General features: G+C 39.1%; 1 protein-coding gene across 1 annotated transcript in view; it reads left to right on the top strand.

Moving 5' to 3' along the window:
* Window positions 1–18829, top strand: part of C15H10orf67 (chromosome 15 C10orf67 homolog) — a 106710-nt gene that overhangs the window by 47003 nt on the left and 40878 nt on the right. Inside the window, exons 9-10 of the mRNA XM_068986751.1 lie at window positions 8972–9037; window positions 18594–18653. Coding sequence (XP_068842852.1) covers window positions 8972–9037; window positions 18594–18653 — 126 coding nt within the window. The remainder of the gene's footprint in view (window positions 1–8971; window positions 9038–18593; window positions 18654–18829) is intronic.

The following is an 18829-nucleotide window of genomic DNA, read 5'->3' as shown; positions in this document are numbered from 1 at the left end:
TGTTGTTTGGGATGATTTCTCTAGTAATGAGAAAGGATTCCATCTTGAAAATGAACTCATGTTTTCTTTCATTTGGCATAACTGAGTGTCTACCTTGTTGACTGTAAGGAATTGAAAAATCACATGACACAGGGAGTCCAAAGATATGCTTGTGGAAAAATGACATTAGGAACAGGCAGCCTGTTTTCATATCAGATGTTGTTTTATCTCCATTTCTCTGTATGTGAATGAACTGGGTTTGTATTTTGCAGAAAATATGTATTTAGAGCAGGGAATGCTTTTGATATCATAAAAATCAAGATTTCCTGGGGCATCTGATGTCACAGAACCATGGCAATTCCTGCCCTCCGCACCCAGGTCAGAGTCCTGCTTTCACATTTCTCAGCTCTCAGAACCCTCTTCTGTGATGGTCAGTTTGCACTGCCAAAGGTCCTACAACCCAAAGACAGCACTGGTATCTGATCTTTTCCCGGTGCTGAGCACGGGTACACTTAAAAATATTCTTTGAGTGATTTCATAGAATAAGAGTGTATCTTTAGATAGAATTCATAAAATTTACAGATAAAAATGTGAATTTACATCCTTGAATTATTCCAAATAAAATTTTTCACAAACTGAATCAAGTATCAATTTTTAAATGAAAATTAAAGTTAGATAAAATTAAAAATTGAGTTCCTTAGTCATGCTGGCCTCATATCCAGAGCTCATAAAGCTTAAGATTCAGATTTCAACCTAGATTTTTCACTTCTGGTATTCTTAGGTTTTATTTTTCATTTAAAAAAGTTTTTTTAAATTTTATTTATGTACTTACTTACTTTCGGTGGTACTGTGCACATACAGGATCTTAGTCCTCAGACCAAGGATTAAACACACACCCCTGCAGTGGAAGGGTGGAGTCTTAACCACTCAACCACTAGGGAAGTCCTAGTCTTAGGTTTTAGATAAAATCACTTCCAAGAACTGATTTTTATTTTTTGGCCACACGGCGTGAGATATCTTAGTTCCCTTACCAGGGTTCGAATTTGAGCTCCCTGGATTGGCAGTGTGGAGTCTTAATCACTGGGCTGCCAGGGAAGTCCCAAGAACTATATTCTAAAGAAATGCATACTGTGATGGGTCAGAGTTGGGAGATGTTTCCTATGATCACTGAATCCATTGCAGGTTTTCACAACATGAGGTCATTTTCTGGTGCTTGAGCCTGTTTTTCAATGGTGAGGGTACAAGTGTCATTCTGACAGAGATAATGAGAGTATAAGAATAGACCAGTTTAACCTTCTTGGCATCAACCTTTAAGGCTAAAAATGAAATCTCAGCTTTCTAGTTTTACTTAATAACCTGCAAGGGCATCATCTCAGTTTATGTAAATATTTCTCCAGTGTCTCAGTCTGTGCTGTCACTGGTGAAGATAAGTCAGACAAGCCTACTCTTCTCTGGGAGGAGTTCAAGGAAATTAAAAAAAAAAAGTCTCACCATTAAGGCATCAATTAGAAAGAAACATCCTCACTGAGTGGCTGGTCATACCTTGTATGAGCTCAAATATTCTGATTAAATGCTGCCTTCATTTTCTAGAGCTGCACTGCCCAGCATTAGCCACGTGTGTCTATTGAAAGCCTATGTCTAGTGCAACTGAGAAAATGAATTTTAAATTATGTTTACTTTTAATTTTTAAATTTCAATATAAAATACTGATATTTGTTTGTTACTGAAAAACTTTTATGTATATTTTGAATAATTTGAGCATGTGAATGTACATTTCTGTTTGTAAATTTTGTGAAATCCAAATGCAGAACAAGTATCTGCCATAAAATTTTAGCCTTCAAATTGAGATTTGCTCTAAGTGAAAAATACACACTGGATTTCAAAGACTTAGGTGCTGTAAGAAATGTGAAATATTTTGCTAATGATTTTTAATATTGATTATTGTATACTTAAGCTATCTTGCATAGCTATTGGTATAAATAAAATATATTATTAAAGTCAATATCACCTTTTTTTACCTTTTAAAGAAAGCTGTGTAAAATTCATTTATATATATGACACATATTTTTATTTGACAATTTTGTTCTAGACAAATATAGCAAATCTGTAGTTTGTTTGATCATTTTTTTTTTCCTGTCTCTCTTCTTTTTTTTTCTTTATATGCACTAGGCCTCCACACAGATGTTGAATGTAGACATGATTTGGTTTTGAGCAGGAAAAATCTAGACCCTTGGGTCTTTGTTCCATTTCTGACACTATAGTTACTTGGGCCAGTTTCTCATTCTCCTTCTTCCTGAGTTTCACAGATTTACTTTGTGGATAGAATGAGATAATGTACGTCAAAAGGCTTTGTCAATTGGAAAGCAGACCAGGAGCTGTTGACCAAACTGAGAGCTAATATTTACTGGTTTGTTTCCAATATCCTTCATTAAATCAATTGATTCAGCAGTGTTCATTAGATGCCTTTTAGTGACAGACACTGCTGAGATACAGAAATTTTATACACACATACATACAAACACACACACACGGGCTTGTTGTGAAAGAGATCAAGTCTAGAGAGAGAGACTATAACCATAGGGGAGTGTGATGGGGCTGTAATAGACATATGTACATGGGGAAACAATGAAAACAGTGAGAAACTTTATTTTCTTGGACTACAGAATCACTGCAGATGGTGACTGCAGCTGTGAAATTAAAAGACGCTTGCTCCTTGGAAGAAAAGCTATGACTTTTTTTTATATTAAAAAGCAGAGATGTTATTTTGCTGACAAAGTTCCATCTAGTCAAAGCTGTGGTTTTTCCAGTAGTCATGTATGAATGTGAAAGAAAGAAAGAAAGTGAAGTTGTTCAGTTGTGTCCGACTCTTTGTGACCCCATGGACTGTAGCCTACCAGGCTCTCCATCCATGGGATTTTCCAGGCAAGGGCACTGGAGCAGGTTGCCATTTCCTTCTCCAGAGGATCTTCCTGACCCAGGGATCGAACCTGGGTTTCCCGCATTTTAGGCAGATGCTTTACCGTTTGAGCCACCAGGGAAGAGTCTCGAATGAATGTGAGAGTTGGACAATAAAGAAAGCTGAGCATTGAAGAATTGATGCTTTTGAACTGTGGTGTTGGAGAAGACTCTTGAGAGTCCCTTGGACTGCAAGGAGATCCAACCTGTCAATCCTAAAGGAAATCAGTCCTGAATATTCATTGGAAGGACTGATGCTGAAACTAAAACTCCGATGCTTTGGCCACATGATGCGAAGAACGGACTCATTGGAAAAGACCCTGATGCTGGGAAAGATTGAAAGCGGGAGGAGAATGGGACGACAGAGGATGAGATGGTTGGATGGCATCACTGACTCGATGGACATGAGTTTAAGCATGCTCCGGGAGTTGGTGATGGACAGGGAAGCCTGGCATGCTGTAGTCCATGAGGTCCCTAAGAGTTGGACATGCCTGAATGACTGATCTGAAAATTGACCTGGAAGGTTCTAGAAATGCTTCACAAATTGTTCCAGACCTATCTCCTACTCCTTTTTCTTGAACTGATTCCAGGTATTTAGGGTTTCCCTGGTGGTTCCCACGGTAAAGAATCTGCCCGCAACGCAAGAGACCTAGGTTTGATCCCTGAGTCACCCCTGGAGAAGAGAATGGCTACCCACTCCAGTAATCTTGCCTGGAGAATCCCATGGACAGAGGACCATGATGGGCTGCAGTCCATGGGGTTGCAAAGAGTTGGACACAACTGAAGTAACTTAGCATGCATACATGGAGGATGGTGGAAGGCTACATACAGATTATGAATGTGTAAAGTGTAAGTTACCCCCGTGGAATTCTGGTGTGGCTAGAGCAGGAGGTAGGATCTAGTGAGACCACGTGGTGAGATTTGTGTGAGTACAGGAAGAGGGGGGTGTCTGAGGTGTGAGGAGGGAGTAAACAGAAACCAGAAGAGTGTAAACGAGCAGCTCAGAAGCCTTTGGATAAGCTACATGTTCCCCTTTGCAGCCCTCTCTCTGCCTGCAGGTGTGTCTGACTCTCTGTGACTCCATGGACTGTAGCCCACCAAGCTCCTATGTCCATGGGGTTTTCCAGGCAAGAATACTGGAGTGGATTGCCATTTCCTCCTGCAGGGGATCTTCCCAACCCAAGGATCAAACCGGCATCTCCTGTGCCTCCTGCATTGGCAGGCGGATTCTTTTACCACTGAGCTACCCGCGAAGATTTCATCCCTGGATACAATTGAAAATGAGTTGAAAATGGGACTGAAACACTGTTAAGATTCAGCAGCTTTCATGTTTAAATTTTTTAGTCGAATAACAGCTGAATCTGTTTCAGCTGTGGCTACAAGATGAATTTCCTTCTGAGAGGGGACAGACCAGCAGTCAGAGATTATATCCCAGGTATGGCAGTGTCAGGATACAGGGCAGCGTTGGTTGCTATGGGGATAGTTGGGGGCAGAGCCAGCCTGGATCGTAAGCGATCAGGGAAGTTCAGAGGAAGGGCACTGAGCTGGCCCTCGGAAGAAAGGTTAGAGTTCGCCAGGAAAGGACGAAAGGGAGAGAAGTGGGAAGAGCCAGAACACGTGTATGGGGAAGGTACGTGACTGATTACGGCAGGAGGATGTGTGGGAACAGGGGTGGCTGGAAGCAGGGGACATGGCTGAAGATTGTTATGCGTTTCAGAGGGAGTGTGAGTTGACTCCTGAGTGAATGGGGCGTCTTGGACACTGGGGCAGGATGGGATTCATGTTTCAGAGAAAGAACGAACAGAAGAAAGGAAAATCCAGGGCCAGAGAGACACCAAGTAAAAGATTTGTTGTATAAACTGGGATAACTTAATAGAAAGGCCCAAAACAGGAAGAAGACAGTGACACGGGGATGAAGAAGGGGGTAGCTGAATTCAAGAGATGATTAGGCAATAAAAGCTGTGGTCTTTGATAAGACAAAGTGGGAGAGATAAAGGAAGAGAAGTGGAAGGCTGGTACTCAGATGAAAATGAGTGCAGTGGTGGAGCAGCAGAGAGTGGATTTTGCAGAAACCAAGCAAGAGGCTTGAGAGTCCCTTGGACTGCAAGGAGATCCAACCAGTCAATCCTAAAGGAAATCAACTCGGAATATTCATTGGAAGGACTGATTTGCTAAAGTTGAAGCTCCAGTACTTTGGCCACCTGACGCAAAGAGCCAACTCATTGGAAAAGACTCTGATGCTGGGAAAGATTGAGGGCAGGAGGAGAAGAGGGTGGCAGAGGATGAGATGGTTGGAGTCAGTGGACATGAATTTGAGCAAACTCAGTAAACCCTGGGAGATAGTGAAGGACAGGGAAGCCTGGCCTGCTGCAGTCCATGGGGGTTGCAAAGAGCTGGACACAACTTAGCGACTGAACAACAGCAAAGCAAAAGGCTCAAGAAGAGAGGATCCATTCCAGCACTTCCCAGAGACCAGGTGTGCAAAAGACGAGAAACGAAGGATTGGACAATTAGCTTTGGCGGTTAAAATGACCCTGGTAACTCAGTTCAGTTCAGTCACTCAGCTGTGTCTGACTCTTTACAACCCCACGGACTGCAGGCCTTCCTGTCCATCACCAACTCCCAGAGTTTGCTCAAACTCATGTCCATTGAGTCAGTGATGCCATCCAACCATCTCATTCTCTGTCATCCCCTTCTCCTGCCTTAAATCTTTCCCAGCATCAGGGTCCTTTCCAATTACCCTGGTAATTAATGAGGTCGTTTTACTGGAACATGGCAGTAACTGAGGAATGGAGTGGATCCAGACGTGGAGACAGTGTGCACGGGCAGCTTCCTAGAAGTTTGATTGTGGATGGCCAAAGAGAGGTCAGAGAGTGGTTGGAGGGGGACGTGGCGTTGAGGAAGGAATGTTTTTAAAGATGAAGCTAGAGCATTATTAAATGACATCAGTGGAAAGAAGAATGAGCGGGTAAAAGTGCAATAGAGAGAAGAGATCACTGATAAGAGACCCAAGGAGGCAGGAAGACTTGGGGCCAGTGGCTTTGGTGTTTGCCAGTAATTGATGCCTGTTGGAAACTTAATGACGCTTCCTTTCAGACCAAGGTATAATGACTCAACAAAAAGTCTTTTCCTTTCCTTCCATTTCTCATTCCTTTACTTTCTCTAAACCTGCTGTTCAGCCTTTCACATCTTCCACACCACCACCGCCTCCCCTTCTGAGGCTCTCATGTACCCAGACCCAACTTTCCCCAACCTTGCCACTGGAGACAAACAGATCCCTGCCTTTAGGGGACATTGCACGATGGTTATGGGACTTTTAACTCAGAGTCACTGCTCCCTCCTTCTACCCATCCTTTTACTTGGATCTAATTAGCACCCTTTGACAAAAACACATTTTATTAATTTATTCAAGTGCCGTTGGTTTGCAGTGTTATGTTTCTGCTCTACAGCAAAGTGATTCATCTATACATATATATATTCTTTTTCATATTCTTTTCCATTGTGGTTTATTGCAGGATATGGAATATAGTTCCTGTGCTATTCAGTAGGACCTAGTTATCTATCCATGTTATAAATAGTCATTCATATCTGTAACCAGCACCCTTTCTAACCACCCAGTGCCTCTCTTCCCATCATGACTACTTTCCCCAGCTCCATTCGTCTATGCTGTTCTCTAATTCCCAGAGAACACGGTAGACGTGGATTTTTTCACCTCTGCACTCTCTTGCTCACCCTGTCACTTAGCCTAACCTCTTTTCCTTGTCATCGGAAGAGGGGACCTTCCTCTTTGCCCTGACCCGTCCTTCCACTTCCTTGCCTGACTCCATCTTCTCCTTCCTTCTCTTCTGAGATCTTTCTTCATCAGCCAAACTCTCTCTCTCTCTCCCTCTCGCATGCCTTTAAGCATCCCTCACTAGCCTACATACCTAGCCAAGCCATCATTCTGGGTGGTGTTCCTTGACTCTGGTCACCCCTGAAGCCATTACCATTCACTCTTCAAATGTCAACTAAAGTAAACTTGTCTATGTATCTACTAGCCTCTTCTTCACACTGCCGCCGTTGATAAGTTCACAGTGAGATTCATCTTGCCCTCAATCCTTGAGGTCAAGAACTATGTCTTATCCTTTATTACCTTTATACGAGCCCTCAAAAATGTCTGCTGGAAAAAAAATCCTTACATGTTCATCAAAGTCAGTGTCAAAACTGGATCTCCTTACCCCTCAAATCTGGACTCAGCTGTTTTTCCCACTTAAATGGATGATATTGACATCTGTCCCAGAGGACCCACTGATAGATCAAGGGTCTTTCTCTGCTTTCTTCTTTTTTTTTTTTTTTTTTGGCTGCTCTGTGCAACTTGTGGGAGGGATCCTAGTTTCCTGACCAGGATTTGAACCTGAGGGCCAAGTCTTAACCACTGGACTGCCAGGTAATTTCCATCCACTCTGTCCTTTGTACCTTATATCTGGTTGCTCACCAGGTCTGGAGACTTTCTTTCCAAAATTTACCTCTCGTCCCTTTTCTCCACAGCAACGTTGTCACAGAGTTGGCTGTGACCCCATCATTTGCCCGTCTGTATAGATTCCTACTCCATTTTCCTATCTCCACTCTCTTCTCTTCCAAGTCTAGCTTCCACACTGCTGCCATGGTTACCTAATACCCCAGTCTCACTTACATGCTACAGCCTTCAGTGCTTTCTTTCCTATTGTCTTCAACATAACATCAGACTGTCTCAAAATGTTCTACTTGATTTCGTTGTGCTGGGAGCCACTAAGCCCTTTCACATTTGCTGTCTCAAATTCTTTCCAGAAGAACTCTTCTAAGTAGGTGTTATTACCCTAATTTTATAGATGAGAAAACAGACTTGAAGCATAGAATTACATAAAAGCAAGAAAAAAGACCTGAAGCATAGAATTACTTTACCCACACAGCGTAAGCTGCAGAGCTCTCTTTTGAACCAACTCTCATTCTGTACGTTACACCATCTGCCCTCCCCCCCAATTGAGGTAAGCAAGACCCCTCGTAATATCACCCTGAATTTCTCTCTCCCTTCATTTCCTGCCATTCTTGTCTATATGCACCCTGGGTCCAGAAACACCAAACCTTCCCCAGTTCCTACATTACTTCAGGCTTTTCTGTCTTTATTACCATTTTCTGGGCCTTTTTCTTTCTCCAACTTGTTGAACTTCTACAGATACTTCAAGATCTTTGTCAAATAGTCCTTCCGTGCCATTAACACCAGGGATAGCCGAGCTGTTTATAACTACAGGATTACCAAGTTATGTGGATGTTTAGGCTTTTTGACTCTGAAGACTTTATGTATTACCTTTTTTCTTACATATTACAGTCATTGTTTCACAGTGTTCTCCTAGTATGCTGTAGGTACTTTAGGGAAGGGAATTCTTGTACCTCACTTCCGTACCTCCACAGCCGAACAAAATGTCTGGCATCTCGAAGGAGTTCCATACATGTTTATTAGATTAGTGAATATATGAATTAATTGAATTGAGTGGATGTCAGAATGAAGGGTTGAATTTTGTCGGTGTTATATACCGCACACACACACTATCATTTAAAATACTGAGGCAAGTCAAGTCGGTCCAAAGGCCCTACAGTATATACTTTGACAGTTGTTTTCAATTGATATGAATATGGCTTGATATGTATATAAATACAGCACCAAAACCTAAAATAAGAGAAATGGTTCATATAAAAGGTAAAGCAAAATTGTTCTTTTTGATAGACAGACTTACTTTGTTATATATTGATGTCACATTTTGAGGGGGGAGTAGGGTGAGAAAGGTTGTAAATAAATGAACTGGCATTCTCCGTATGTGTTTTGCCTGCTTATATAGTTAAGAAATAATTATATAATAGTATGTTATTATTACATGGTAATCTGTGGCCATTTAATTTTTGCTTTGATCGTATTGGGATCCATTTTTCTCACATTTGGAATCAAGATCTTTCACTAAATTTGAAAGGGGAATCTCAGGTGTTTTGTTATCTTTAATCAGAATGCAATATTCTTCTCTTTCAGCTAATTGATGGCAGAGACAGATTAATAAGTGAGCTTGAGCTTGAAAAATCATTAGTTCAAGATATGGTAAGGGGATTTACATTATTTCTTAATAAATTTGAATCCAGGAATTTGATCATGAAAGTTTATAAAACTTATTTTTAACTGTTTGCTGTGAACTTTTTATTTCACTTTTATCAACAGTCTAAATGCATGCATAATTATAAACATTTTTAATGATTGTTTTGTAGAAAACAATTTGAATAGTATTATAATAAATATGCTTACTATATAGAAGAGTCTTATACAAGAAACAGTATTACAATTTAAAGCAGTGTACAAAATTTTTGTATTTTATTTTAGGGATTAAAAAAACAAATATGAAAGCCCAATATTTTGAAGGATTTGCTATTTTTAGTTACAAATTGCCATAAGCGACAACAAAAAACAGCCCAGCCAGATATTTTGGCATTCTGTGTTTGTCTCATAAGAAAACACTGCCTTTTTATGTTCTTTTAAGAGAACTTTCCAGACGGCTGGTCTTTTATTTTATCAGTTGACTACCCACCCCCCACCCCCAGGCTCCCCACCTCACCCCCCACCCAGCTTATGGTGTCTTAACTTTGGCTTTCAAACTGATCACCACTACTATGTCTTTGTTACAGTAAACTGACTGTGTTTATTATAATCAGAAATAAAACACAGCTTGACTTGCGTTCTAAATGTGCTTGAAAAGAATATGATACTGTTTAGAAGAGAAAAGGTTGTTCATAGGAAATCAGCGCCACTTCAGATATTGAAACGTTGCCTTTTCTGCAGCTTGTCACACTTTGTGCCAAGTCATGACTGTTTCCCTAACTCTGTTTTGTTGCTCTCAGCACCATGTGTTTTGGGTGCCTTGTCATAGAAATTAATGCAAAACAATGCTCTGGGATTACAATAAAGCCTTCTATGAAACCAACTTGGGAATGCAGGCAAGGAAAAAAATAATTATGGCTAGTAATCTACAGAAACTGTGTGTTAACAAATGTGTTGGTTTGAGCTCTTTACTGTTTCTCTAAAATTTTTATTTTGTTTTGGGGTATAGCCGATTAACAAATAATGCTGTGATAGTTTCAGAACAGCAAAGGGACTCAGCCTTACATATACCTGTATCCATTCTCCCCTGAAACCTCCTTCCATCCAGGCTACCACACAACGTTGAGCAAAGTTCCATGTGCTCTACAGTAGGTCCTTGTTGCTTATCCATTTTAAATATAGAAGTGTGAACTCTTTGCTTTTAAATACCTGGTATATAAAAATCATCTCCATGAATTGAATATACTTGGTCAATTTCTGCCTTACCCTCTTCTTCTTCTGTCATTCGCCCCGCCCCAAGTCCCAGAGTTACTTCTGAAAACAAACAACTAAATGTTTACATTGTCATTAAAATGGAAAGTGTTTTTATCGAATGAGAAGCAAATGTTAAACTGTCAGTCTGTTAGCAGTGGTAGAGAAGAAACTGAACTAGTTCATCAGTGAGTTCATGCCTATGCTAGGAACAGACCTCACAGTTTATCAATTACTTTGCCTCTTTATTTGAACTGTAAGTGGTTAACCGGTGCTATTATATTGCCCACGGGGGAACCAACTGTCTTATTTTGTTGTTTAGAAGTTGAGAAGTTGAGAAGTTGCTTGTTGCCAAGCAGCAAGATTTTGCATTGCAAACCTTATGGCAGCAGAAGAACCTCCAGCATGTTCAGAACTGGTCTGGAGGGTCATTTTTTCAGTAGAGTGAGTGCACTTCTCATGTTGAGTTTCCATGGCATACCTTTGGGCCCAACAAGGTCACTATTTGACACTCCCCCACCACCACCAAGGGATTCTGTTATTCACTTGGAGGGAGACTGGCTTTGTGGCTATCTGAACTTTGTTGCTACAGTGCTTCCCCTGCCCTAGAAATGGAGATTTGCAATGGGGGCCAGATGGAGGAGTGGGAGAAGGTAGAGTTGACCAGAGTCACTTTGCAAAAATTAAAAGACTTTCACCCTCCCTGGTCTGTTACTGTTTTCAATACAGTTTATGTTCTGACCTTTTAAGAGCCTAGTTTAAAAGTCAAGGAGCTTGTAGTAAAAAGGCACGATCGGTAAGTATAGGTAAGCAATAAAGTATGGATTAGCTTTAGAAGAAGAATATGAAATAGTTTTGAATCTTTCTATGATTCCTGTGCTCTGTGGCTTTTATTTATCCTTGTTTTGTTCCAATAGAGATATAATTGCCATTTAACATAATATTGGTTTCAGGAATACAGCATAATGATTTGATATATGCATATATTGCAAAATCATCAGCACCAGAAATCTAGTTAGTTAATATCCATCACCACATAAACTTACACCATTTTTTTTCTTGTGGTGAGAACTTAATTTATTCTCTTAGCAACTTTCAAATATACAACATAGTATTGTTAACTTGAGTCACCATGCTGTACGTTACATCCCCAGGACTTATTTACCTTATAACTGGAAGTTTGTACCTTTTGAGCTCCTTCACTCATTTTGTCCTCCACCTCAGGCAACCACCAATCTGTTCTCTCTATGAGTTTGGCTTTTTTTGTTGTTATTATCTATGTTTTTTAAGGTTCCACATATAAGTGAGATCATGCAGTATTTGTCTTTCTCACTCTGATTTATTTCACTCAGCAAAATGCCCTCTAGGTCCATCCATAGTGTCTCAAATGGCAAGACTGCTTTCTTTTTATGGCAGCATAATATTCTGTCATGTAAATATACCGCATCTTCTTTATCTGTTCATCCGTTGATAGACTCAGGTTGCTTCTGTGTCTTGGCTGTTGTAAATAACAGTGAACATGGACTGCATATATCTGTTTAAGATAGTGTTTTGATTCCTCTGGATAAGTATACAGAAGTGGAAATGCTGGATCATATGGTAGTTCTATTTTTTATTTTTTTGAGAAACACCTCTGTATTGTTTCACATAGCAGCTGCACTAATTTACATTCTACCACCAAGTGCACAAGAGTTCCCTTTTCTCCACATCCTTGCCAACCCTTGTTATCTCTTTGTCTTTTTGGTGACAACCATTCTAACAAGAGGGAGATGATCTCTCATTGTGGTTTCAGTTCATATTTTCTTGATGATTAGTGATGCTGAGCAGCTTTTCATGTATCTGGTGACCATTTCAGTATCTTCTTTGGAAAAATATCTACCCAGATCATCTGCTCATTTTTTAATTAGCTTATTTGGGGTTTTGCTATTGAGTTGTATGAGATCATTTTGTATGGCGAATATTAACCTCTTGTCACATGTATGATTTGATATGTTTTCTCCCATTCTGTAGTTTGCCTTTTCATTTTGTTGGTTGTCTCATTTGATGCGCAGAAGTTTTTTAGTTCAATGTAGTCCCAAATCGCTTATTTTTTCACTTGTGCTTTAGAAGTCATACTTTAAAAAACACCATTAGAAGCTTTTCCCCCATATTTTCTTCTAGTTTTATGTTTTCCTGTCTTACATTTAAGTCTTCATCCATTCTGGGTTAATTTTGTGACTGGTATAACATAGAAGTCTAGTTCTGTCCTTTTATAAGTGACTATTCAATTTTCCCAGCACCATTTGTTGAAGAGATTGTCTTTTCTCCACGGAATTTCTTGGCTGCCTCATCAAGTATTAGTTGGCCATCTTCTTGATTCTGTTCCATTCTGTCTCTGTTTTTAATACTACTACCATACTGTTTTGACTCTATAGCTTTATAACATAGTTTGAAATCAGGAGGTATGATTCCTCTAGATTTGCTCTTCTTCCTTAGGATTGCTTTGGTTTGAGTGGGGGGGGGGACTTTGTGGCTCCATATAAATTTTGGGGCTTCCCTGGTGGCTCAGAGATTAAAGCATCTGCCTCCAATGCGAGAGACCTGGGTTCGATCCCTGAGTCGGGAAGATCCCCTGGAGAAGGAAATGGCAACCCACTCCAGTATTCTTGCCTGGAGAATCCCGTGGACGGAGGAGCCTGGTGGGCTACAGTCCACGGGGTCGCAAAGAGTCAGACACGACTGAGAAACTTCACTTTCACTTTCATAAATTTTATGATTGTTTTTTATACTTCTGTAAAAAGTGCCGTTGAAATCTTAATAGAGATCATACTGAATGTGTAGATGGCTTTGAGTAGTATGGACATTTTAACAGTATTAATTCTTACAGTCCATGAACATGAAGTTTTTTCCCTTTACTTGTATGCTCTTTGATTTCTTTCATCAATGTCTTGTAGTTTTCACTCCCTTGGTTACATATATTCCTAAATATTTTACTGCCTTTGGTGATATTGTAAATGAGATGCCTTTCTTTTTACTCTCACAGATAATTTGTTGTTCATGTATAGAAATGCTACTGATTTTTATATGTAGATTTTGTATATTGAACTTTCATTTATCCTGAAGCTAACAAAAAGAAGATCCCTATCAGAAAACTACCATAATTGAACTCTTACCCTTAACTAATTTTCCATCTGTTTCATCTCAGTGCACCTTATTTCTAGGAAACAATCCAGACTTCAGATAGAAAGGAATTATGATGTCAGGGCACAGCACTGACTTATCTCTGCAGTGGCCTTGATCTCATACTGGGTTCCTGGTTGCCCAAGTTCCCTCTGAGACATGCTTCAAATCTGTCTGTTACATGTAACATGCCAGTGTTTGGCCATTTAGCTAGAAAAGTCATATTTTGGGAACCCAATCATTTACTCTTTTAAAATACATGTCTCATTTTTTGTGCCTAGGAGCCATCACAGATTTCCAATGGAAATAGATGAGTCCTTGACCCAAGGGGAGGATCTTTAGTGGTTATCTTATGTCCCACCATGGTATGTTGACTGTGGAGTCAGATAACTTGTCTCTTTAATTGCTGGGCCTTCCGATCAAGATAAAATTACTCAAGGAGCTTCATCTGCACTTGAACCTAATTTATGTAATGAGATCTTGACCTCAAGCAGATGCTCTCAGAGGATGAGATTTTTTGAGGCCTTGAATAAGGATGAATGTATTTTGCATATGGTAAAACTGGAAAATGTTGGAGCCAGAGGGCAAATATATATATCTATCTATATATATATATATATATATATATATATATATATATATATATATATATATAAAGCATTTGAGAAAGTCCAATATACATTTATGATAAAAGCTCTCAGCAAACTGGGAATAGAAGGAAACCTTCTAAAGTTGATCACAAATACCTATGAAACATAACTGTTAGTATATTTCATAGTGAAAGGCAATGTTTTAAGTCTAAGATGAGAAATGAGACAAGACTCTGTTCTTATAACTTCCATTAGACATTGTTATTTAGGTCCTAGCTAGTACAATATTCAAGAAAAAGAAATAAATGGCATACAGATTAGAAAGGAAAAAGTACAACGGTTTTTATTCCCAGATAACCATGATAATTTATATAGGAAGTCCTAAGGAATCTACAAAAACCTACTAAAATTATAAAGTGAACTTAGCAAGAATGCAAAGATCAAAATAATGTATTTCTATATACTAGAAATGAATAATCAAAAACTGAAACTTTAAAAAACTTGATTTACAATAGCATAAAAATATGAAATAGTTATGGATAAATTTGATTAATTATGTACAAAACCATATGAAATACTGAAGTTAAAGATTTAAATAGATGGAGAAACATACCATGTTCATGATTCAGAAGATCCATGTTGTTTAACTGTTCTGTCTGAATTGATTTGTATATACAAGCCTAATCAAAATCTCAGTAGGCCTGTATTTTTTTAAATCAACAATCTTCTGTAAAATGTATATGGAAATTCACGGACCTTGGTTAGCTAAAACAATTTTGAAAAAGAGCACAGCAAGAGAAAGAACTCCCATAACCTGATTTTAAGACTTACTGTAAAGACACACTAGTGAAGACAACATACTACTAGTATATGGATAAACTTATAGATTGATGGAATAGAGTAGAAAGCCAAGAAATAGACTCTTTGGGTCCTATAAGATGAACTGATATCTAACAAAAGTACCAAGACAATTCAAGCAGGAAAGGATAATCTTTTCAACCAGTGATGCCGATATAATTGGACCAGTTCAGTTCAGTTCAGTCACTCAGTCGTGTCCGACTCTTTGTGACACCATGAATCACAGCACGCCAGGCCTTCCTGTCCATCACCATCTCCTGGAGTTCACTCAGATTCACGTCCATCGAGTCGGTGATGCCATCCAGCCATCTCATCCTCTGTCGTCCCCTTCTCCTCCTGCCCCCAATCCCTCCCAGCATCAGAGTCTTTTCCAATGAGTCAATTCTTTGCATGAGGTGGCCAAAGTACTGGAGTTTCAGCTTTAGCATCATTCCTTCCAAAGAACACCCAGGGCTGATCTCCTTCAGAATGGATTGGTTGGATCTCCTCGCAGTCCAAGGGACTCTCAACAGTCTTCTCCAACACCACAGTTCAAAAGCATCAATTCTTTGGTGCTCAACTTTGTTCACGGTCCAACTCTCACATCCATACTTGACCACTGGAAAAACCATAGCCTTGACTAGACGGACCTTTGTTGATAAAGTAATGTCTCTGCTTTTCAATATGCTATCTAAGTTGGTCATAACTTTTCTTCCAAGGAGTAAGCGTCTTTTAATTTCATGGCTGCAATCACCATCTGCACTGATTTTGGAACCCCCCAAAATAAAATCTGACACTGTTTCCACTGTTTCCCCATCTATTTCCCATGAAGTGATGGGACTGGATGCCATGATCTTAGTTTTCTGAATGTTGAGTTTTAAGCCAACTTTTTCACTCTCCTCTTTCACTTTCATCAAGAGGCTTTTTAGTTCCTCTTCACTTTCTGCCATAAGGGTGGTGTCATCTGCATATCTGAGGTTATTGATTCTAGGCAAAAAATGAACCTTAACGGTTACCTCACACCTCATATAAAAATTTACTTGAGATGATTCATGAGTATAAATGTAATAGTTAAAGCCACAAATTAATAAAACAAGGCCAAGTAGGGATCTTAGTGATATCAAATTTGGCAGAGATTTCTTTAAATAGTGTAAGCTGCATTTTATCAAAATTAAAAACTTTTGCTCTTCCAAATATTGAAAGAAAACAGAAAAGGTGAGCTACAGAGTTGGATTATCTTAGCAATAGTTTTTGCCAAACTGATCTCTATATGCAATAAAATTCCAGCCAAAATTACTATAAGGCTTTTTATGGAATTGACAGGCCTATTTTGAAATTAGTATGGAAGGGACTTCCCTGATGGTCCAGTGATTAAGAATTCACCTGCCAATGCAGGGGACATAGGTTCAATCTCTAGTCCAGGAAGATCCCACATTCCATGTAGCAACTAAGCCCATGCACCACAACTCTAGAGCCCAGGAGCTGCAACTGCTGAAGCCTGCACACCTAGAGCCTGAACTCTGCAACAAGAGAAGCTACCACAAGAGAAACCCATGCACTGCAGCTAGCTCCTGCTTGCCGCAACTAGAGAAAGCCCTCAAGCAGCAATGAAGACCTAGCATAGCCAAAAATAAATAATAAATAAAATTTTTAAAAATGAAATTAATATGGAAGAACAAGGGTCAAGAATAGCTAAGAAACAAGGTGAAATAATGACATGATGGAGTAGGGAGAGACTTCTGTGAGTTATTAATATAAATTTAAGGTGATTAAGACATCATGGTTCTGGGACATGGACAGAGCTTTGGGAAGAAATTGAGAACCCAGTAGCAGAACCAAACATACCTAAATACTCAGTATCTGTCAGTACCACAGATCAATGGAAATAGGTTGAATTTTCACTAAAGATGCTTGAGAATTGATTAAACAGTTGCCTAAAATAAAATTGGCTCCCCACCTCATACCATGCATATCCATTTTGTATGAATTAAGGATTCAAATATAAAGGGAAATTTTCTTTAAATTTTAGAGGAAAATTGTTAAGCTCAAAGTAGAAATTATTGCCTAAACAAGACACAAAATAAACAAGGTGTAAATGGAAAATTAAAAGTTTCAGGGACTTCCCTGGTGGTCCAGTGGCTGGGACTCCACACTTCCAATGCAGGGACCCGAGTTCAACCCCTAATAAGGGAACTAGACCCTACATGCCACAACTAAAGATCTCGTGTGCCGCTATTAAGACCTGGTGCAGCCAAATAAGTTGATTAATTAAAAAAAATCAACCCCATGAAAATTAAGGGCCCCTTTTCATCAGAAGATGTCTCAAAGAAAATTTAAAGATCTAGCCACAAATATCCAAAAATATTCACACCGTTTATGTATTCACAATGCTGTTTTCAAGAATATGTGAGTAACTCCTTCAAATCAATAAGGAAAAGACCACCCAGTAGAAATCTGGGCTAAAGTTTTTAACAGGCCCTTCACCAGAGAAGAAACCCAGTGACCAATGAACTGAAAATGTGCTTGGCTTCATGAGTAATATAACAGTGCCAAGTGTTGTTAAGTATGTAGAGTAAAGAATTCTCATAAACTGCTGGGGAATATGTATGTTGTTACAGAAACTTAGGAAAACAAATCTGGGTTATCTGCTGAAGCTGATCATTCTCTTAAAATATGCCCCAAAGTTCTGTTCCTAGGCATATAACATCACCAAGGAGCTCCTAGCACATGTGCCTGGGGGAACAGGTTCAAGAATATTTAAAGCCATATTATATAGAAAAGAAGAATCCTGGGATTTCCCAAATGTTCATTGACAGGGAATGGATAAATACATTATGCTGTATTTGTACTCTTGAATAGTATATAGCAGCGAATATGAATGAGCTGCTTCCAGTATCAACATAGGTTAATCTCAGAAATGATGGAGTGAACACATTAAGGGAGAACACATAAATAATGATTTTTTAAAAAAGTTTAAAAGTAAGCGAAACTAAATGTGTATATTGCTTAAGGATACCAATGGGATGAGGTGGTAAGTCTGTAAACCTGACAAAAAATTAATCAAGAAAATAAAAGGGAATACTAAGCACAAAATTCAGAATAGTGGTTTCCTGGTTTGGAGTTGGTTATAGGATGGTGACAGTTACACAGGGGGCTTTAACACTGTGGCTGTTGTTCTCTTTCTCAAGTCAGATGGTCATATTAATTTACTTCTAACTTATATTTGCACTGCATGCATTTTTGGTATATATAATTTTTTTTTTAATTGAAGCATTTTAGAAACTCATTTTCTGCTAGAACCTAAATGCTTGAAGGCAAGGTTTGTGTGTATGCTAAGTTGCTTCATTTGTGTCTGACTCTTTGAGAATCCCCTGGACTGTAGCCAGCAAGCCTCCTCTGTGTTATTTATTCTAAGAGCCTAATACAGTGTGGCTGAATAGCAACACAGTGCAGTGCCTGGTACACGATAATGTTAATAAAAACACATAAGCAAACAATTGCATGTTTTCCTATAAGCTCTATTACAAAGTACTTTTTCTTCTAGGAGTGAATTTATTTTCTCTCCTGATTTATTTATATTCAATATTGTGACTTATATTCCCATAATAGTTTCGGCAGCGAAATGGTTTAAAATGCTACTCTTTCATTGCTTAAGGAAGATTTACCACAAATTCTCTTTTTTCATCTTTGCCAATGATAACAAATGACACGAGTCTTTAATTTCATAGGTTAATAAGCAGAAAGAAGACCTTGAAATGAGAAGAAAGTATGACGCCATAGTTGCCAAGGTTGGCATTTAAGTTCTTTACTTCTTTCCTTTTATTCTGTTCATCTCATATTTGGGCAGCTGAGTTGAAGAACCTATACACATCATCCAGAGGCTTTTCACTTTCTCGCATCTGAGTTTGAAGGAGAAAATGCTTAAAAGTGAGGCAAGGCATGTGAGTGGGAGGCGAGGACCTGG

The sequence above is a fragment of the Capricornis sumatraensis genome, chromosome 15 (assembly GCF_032405125.1).
Source record: "Capricornis sumatraensis isolate serow.1 chromosome 15, serow.2, whole genome shotgun sequence".
Taxonomy (NCBI): domain Eukaryota; kingdom Metazoa; phylum Chordata; class Mammalia; order Artiodactyla; family Bovidae; genus Capricornis; species Capricornis sumatraensis.
The sequence above is the reverse complement of the archived record's forward strand: the minus strand, read 5'-3'. Positions and strand labels throughout refer to the sequence as shown.